We start from the raw sequence: 6,343 nt of genomic DNA, 5'->3' as shown, positions 1-6,343 counted from the left end.
CGTCTCATTTGTGTTGATGTCCTTTGTCATCAGTCTTTGCTACAAATTGGCCAAGGCTTTGAAGTAAGTGACATAAGAGTGAGTAACACCCCTCAAATGGGACCCTTGAGCAGGGTCTCTCCTTGCCGTGGGGCCGCGCGCTGGGCAAGGTCAGGAAGGTGGGGGGTGGGCAGGTTTAAAAAGGCAAAGGCAGGTGAGCCTAGAATCTTGGCTTCCTCCCCTTCTGGCTTGGGGTTGTGAGCTCAAAAGTGAGTGTTCTCAGCCAGGTGGCTGTTGTGTCAGCGCTGCGGTGCTGTCACTGATGTCGGGTCTTTGCCCTCAGCGGGTTGACTTGGCACACTGGCTGGGCCCCTCTGTCCCGGACACTGTGGACTGAAGACTGTGGGGAGACTGCACCAGCGAGTCTCCGCCCTGTGGTCTCTCAGGCCGGGCTGACTCCATCTCTTGCCTGAGCTGGGGGGGGTGGGGCGCTCAGGGTGTGCTCCGGTTCACTGCTCATGGCCTTGGGGACAGTGAGGTGGCCTGTCGGACTGTGAGGAGCCAGAGCTGTGTGAAGCTCCTGGGAGACAGTCCTTGACAAGGGAGTGTAGATCAGACAAGACATAATTAAATTTGGAGACAGGACCTTTTCAAATATGATGTTCCCATTCTAGGGCAGCTAAGCCCGTGAGCTGGAAGGTAAACTCCAGACCCGGGGGCCGGCCGACTGTGGCCCCTTCCCCATCATGCTCTGCACTTGGCGGGCCTGCGGCGACCAGACCCCCACTGGCACGTCACTCTCCCTTCTTCTCTGTGATCTGACTTGACATTTCTAGCAATCTTAGGAGAGGAAGAAACTAGATAGGAGCTTGGGAGCAGGGCAGACAGCTCTCACGTCAGGCTGGTGTCCCGTGTATGGCTGGCTCCAGCCCTAAAGTTGCCAGCTCCGCCGATGATTCGTTAACAAATGGACTGAGAGGGAAGATTGTAATCCCGTGTGTTGTGTGTTTTTTCTTAAGAACTCCAAAGGTTCCTGTTTGTTTCACCTTAAATAACGATCCAGCCATGGTCATCGAGGACAACACGGCAGCCACAGCCATTACCATTGGGTCCTGTCCCAACCTGTGCTACGACGAATGTAACAAATGTAACGATTGTAACGAATGTACCGAATGTACCGAATGTACCGAATGTAACGAATGTACTGAATGTACCGAATGTTATGACACATGTAACGAATGTTATGACCCATGTAACCCATGTAACCCATGTAACGAATGTTATGACACATGTAACGATTGTAACTCGTATGCCTATTTTGATCCCCAGCCACTGTGCTACTGTGATGTAAATGAGGGGCTCTGACTTGGGGGGACACAAATATCCTGATGAGCAATATTTTTTTCTTAGTAGATGTTTTATTACTCGTCATTTTATAGTGTTTTATATTATCTCATATACTCTATAACATGTATGTACTTTGAATAAATGCAGTATTGAAAATAATCCTGCCTCTGGTATTTTTGTTTTTGTTAGTTATATATGTACTTAAATTTGTGTATCACCTGCTTTGGGACATGGGGCAACTAGCTTGTAATATTATCTTGCAATATAAAGAGAGAATAGAAAATAAAGAGAAGCCATGGGGATTTAACAGGAGAGGGTGCTGTGTGAGATGCTTGGGTTGCAAACATAAAGCATCTGAAAGCTAAGGTTAGATGCAGCTTCACAGCAGCCTAGGCAGAAAGGGAACTATGATGTCTCTGAGGGAGACAAACTTTTTCCTGATGGTAAATTCTGTTTAGATCTTATGACATGGGGCCCTCTCTTTAAGACTAAACATATGGACGTCTTCCATTTGGGTTTTGCAGATTCAGAACCTGTTTCCAAACCTTGGCATGTGCTAAAGTCCATGGGCACAGTGTCTCTGCAGACGCTGGTGTCCACCAGAGCCAGGAGCACCAGGTCAGCTCTGAGGGCACAGGGTTCCTGAAGGGAGATCCCCTGCCTCGGAGAACACTGGACTCGTCTCGTGGCAAGTACCATGGCAAGGTCCTCAGCCGAGCAGGAGTCCGAAGGTAAAGATGAGTGTCCTGGTTGCTGAGTGGAAGGGGCCGTCAGGGAGCCACAGAGATGGGACCTGGGCCGAGTAAGGGGGGGTCGCAGGCTCGCTCCAGCAGTCTGGGATCCGGGCTGCTCTGTTCCACCAGAGCCTCGTGGTTTGGCAGTATCAGTGTTTGCAGCCATGTGAACCAGGTCAGTTACAGGATGGGCACTTGGCAGAAAATACTGACCTGGGTGAAAGTCCTTATAAGTGAATTTACGATTTCCTACTGAGAAGAAAAGCCCCTGTGACCTAGACGGAATCCCAGACTCCGCCTCCCTGCCTCACACAGCTGGTGCCTTTTCGTCTGTGCTAGGCCTTCCAGACATCGTCACTGCCGGCATTCCCCAATTGTCATTAAATGTGGACTGCCAGTGAAGTCCTATTTAGGACACGACACGAAAACAAAACAAAAAAACAGCCTCTTCCCTAAACCTCCCGCTGCTTTGACATCCATATTGTTTGGTCAAGTGGCCTGAGAGGGCCTTAATGACACTGGACCCCTCATACAAGCACATGCCACAGATCACAGCCCAGAGGCCCGGGTAACTAGGCTCCTGGTGGCCGCCCTTATAATCAAGTCTTCCCCGACCTGCTCCTTTTGTGCCCTTAAATGAGGCCGCCATGGAGCTTACCAAAACTCCACGCTTTTTGGTGTGAATTGACAAATCCAGCCTTACTCCAGGCACCCCAAAGCACTCCACCCAGGGACCCCAACTAAAGTATAAACCCCAGGTCCCAACTCCCTCTGCCAGCACCCGGCCCCGATTCCTTGCGTGGCCCCTCGAGGCACGCCATGACCTGAGGGAAAACCTCTATTTCAACTTCAGTTTCTCTCGTGGTCCCTCTGCTGGACATGGATCGCTATCCAGTACCCTGTGCTCTACTTAACAAATGTCAATTTAATAAAATCGCAACATGCATAAAATTCACAGTACATGCAGGGAAATCATTGATGTATCAAATTCCACTTTGCCAAATATAACTTTTTAAAAGATCGTGATCTTGTTCCCCAATTATATTTCATCACCAAATACATGCAGAAGAAACTATCACTACTAGTTTTTCAACCATCTATATCTATTTTCATTCATGGTCCTTGCTCTGAAGGTGGTGATGTGGCTACGATGACAGGGAGGCATTTTGTAAATCAATGAAGAGATTACAAATCCCAGAAGCCGTAAAACTTAACCGAGGCAGGTTTCTCCTGAAGGACAAAGGAAATACTCTCTTGTACCTGTATATGTGGTGAGTATCCCACAAGCCTAGAACGCATGATGTGCGAATCCTCAGGTGACTGTGGTCAGATTGTTCCTTACACGTAGCTACCTTTGTACCATCATAAAATTGAACAAAGATATATAAATCGGCCCTCGTTTGAAAGAATAAATTCACCAGAATGTGAAAGTGTGTAAAATACCCCTCTCGTAAAAGTAAAACATTTTAAGGAAAGATTCAATGAACATAAAACACTTCTATTTACTTAAGACAAGCAGTTTCCAGAGTGGATGCATTTATTTTTTAGATGCAAGTATATTACCTTTCAACACACATACACAGTTACCATTTCTGAAATTCAGTCTGCCAGTGAGAACGGCTGCCTCCTAGAGTCATAGGCCTCGCTCCTCCCATGCAGGGCCTGGCCCTTCCCACTGCAACATCCAAGAAGGGCTCTGGAAGGGAGAACCTGTGCCAGCTCAGAGAAGGAGCATTCTGGGTTAATTGGAGAAAAACGAGATGACTTCGGTGGAGCGCCGGGTCGTGTGCCTGCTGGCTTGACAGCACTGAGGACCCCTGCCAGTGCTGTTCCCTCATCAGTAAACACTCAGCCCAGTAAAACGCAACAAACAAACCAAACAAACACATAAACAAGCCCTAAGATGACTTCTCTAATTTTACATCATTCGCTAGAAAGTAATAATACAAGGAATAAGCCAGTTTTGATTTTCACTTTCCTATTTACTAGTACCCTGCACTGAAACATATACTGAAACTATGTATATGTTTCAGTGTATGTATACAGATGCCAAACACTGCATCTTATTCATTTTCTGATGTAAACAGCAAAATCTAAGTCAGTGATCTGAATTAAGGGTTCCAAGCCTTAAGTATCCAATTTACCAAGAACAATGATTTAGAAAAAGAAAAAATTATCAAGTAATCTTAAGCATTATTTTTATACTCCTGAGACTATGAAATAAGGTCTTTTATAAATAAAAATACCCTTCTCTCCAACACATATACAATACACACTAATGCACTGCATTAGAAAGCCTTAAAAATTTTCAACACTTAAACGACACAGAAGCGTACATAAAATTCTGTAAGAGTGAACAACAGTGTAAACCAAACTAGTCATGACCGTATCATGTTAACTCTGGACAGTACTGGATTTACAAACCGAGTATAGTAAAACGAACACCAACGTCATTATGTATGTGGCTGATCCTCAGATGGCATTAGATACTTGCTCTGAACTTTTTGGGCCTTGGCTTTGTAATAAATATGTATAAATATCTGTAAATATCTGTAGTGCACTGTACACGCTGAGCGCTTATCTTTCTCCATTTGAAAGTCTTTCTCCGGAGTCACAATGTCTTAGAGGCGTCCCAGTGGGTGGGGAGTTGGGGTTCTGCAGCACGTCCATTAGCAAAGCCACCTTATTATCTATGTGCTCCTGGAGTCTATAGATTTGCTGATCGATGTAGTCTATAAGTTTCTTTTCCATCAGTTCCATATTTTTCGAAAGAATCTTTTCCAAGTAGGAGCAAACAGGTTGCTCTCCCATTCTAAAAATAAATTTAAAATAATAATATAATAATTATCCCCAATATTAGAACAGAAACAACCAAACTACACAACGAGCAGCCGACACGCATCGCTGAAGTTTGTCTCCTTGCGACATATTCCCAGGTTCTAACATACACGTGCGGCAGGCAGCCCAGTCCTGAATGCCCACGGCACTCTTATTTAATTCTTTAAACACTGACGCCTACAACTGAAACGAGAATCTGAAAATGAAGACGACAGAATTTCTACTCTCAAAGAACAAGCCTTTAGAAAGGAGGGTCTTTTGAATTTTGAGCTCCAGATCAAAACCGACCTTGCCAAAAAAAGTCAAGGTCTCCATGGATGTCTCTCAAGTACCACCCCCGAACAATTTAGCCAGTTTTGTCTTATTTCATCCACACCACCTTACTAACATCCTGGAAAGTTCTTTTCTAACCTAATAGGAAAAATATTGCCTACTTTTCTGGAATGGGCAAATTAAACCAAATAAATAAATAAATAAAAAAGTATGGCAGTTTCTTAAGACGAATGAATACGAGGACAGAATTCCAGAGCATGGTTCACAAAACACTGGGGTCTCCAAGACTTTTTCTGGGGTTCCATGAGGTCAAAGCCTTTTTGTAATAACACTAACAGGTTATTCGAAGCTTTCATCCTCATAGTCTCAGGAATGTACAGTGACCTATCCCAGAGGCTACATGATGTGTAATGTCATTGTTGTGACTAACGTAGAATGTGTGGTTGTCTGTTCTTCCGTTTCTGGAATTTGCTAAGGTGGTAGGTTTAGGGTGTGAAGCAGTGTGTGTCAGAGGTTAACTCAGTTTGTTCTCAGTCCTGCTGCGGTCACAGTGGCTGCTGACTAGACGTGCTATGATGAACAGACACGAGAATCCAAGCGGAAACTAACATAGATTTGCATAAACTTAAAACGATACCATCCTCACTAATCTGTTTTTGGGAAAATATATATCTTTCCAAAATTATATTACTATATAATGGGTTTGTTATTTTTAAACAACTAAATAATTTTATAGAGCCTACATAAATAAAGGTTCTTTTAGAGTCCTCAATTTTAAGAGTGGAAAGACCAAAATGTTTGAGAACCATTACTCTAGAAAATATGAGAGATTCAAAAAAATACTTTATTTTCAAATAATTATAGATTCACAGGAAGTTGTAAAGAATGATTCCCTAGGACCCTTCATCCAGTGGCCCCAATGGCTATATCTTACCTGACTTCTTACCATCCCTATCAAAACCAGAAAACTGTATGAGTACAGTGTGTGTGTGACGCACTCTCACATGTACACACACTCATGTCAACGTCACCACAATCAAGAAGCAGAACTATTTCCTAACTATAAAGATCTCTCTTCTCCTACCCGTTTAATGTCACATCCACTCCTCAAATCCCCTCCATCCCTAATCCTTGGTAACCTCTAATATGGTCTCCATCTCACAATTGTATTT

General features: G+C 44.2%; 1 protein-coding gene across 1 annotated transcript in view; it reads right to left on the bottom strand.

The window, feature by feature from the left end:
- Window positions 1-4,279: 4,279 nt before the first annotated feature.
- Window positions 4,280-6,343, bottom strand: part of CUNH10orf88 (chromosome unknown C10orf88 homolog) — an 11,264-nt gene continuing 9,200 nt past the window's right edge. The window contains exon 6 of the mRNA XM_011381888.2: window positions 4,280-4,872. Coding sequence (XP_011380190.1) covers window positions 4,638-4,872 — 235 coding nt within the window. The 3' untranslated portion in view covers window positions 4,280-4,637. The remainder of the gene's footprint in view (window positions 4,873-6,343) is intronic.

Source organism: Pteropus vampyrus, unplaced genomic scaffold (assembly GCF_000151845.1).
Source record: "Pteropus vampyrus isolate Shadow unplaced genomic scaffold, Pvam_2.0 Scaffold454, whole genome shotgun sequence".
In the NCBI taxonomy this organism is placed as follows: Eukaryota; Metazoa; Chordata; class Mammalia; order Chiroptera; family Pteropodidae; genus Pteropus; species Pteropus vampyrus.
This window is presented reverse-complemented; position numbering and strand designations above follow the sequence as displayed.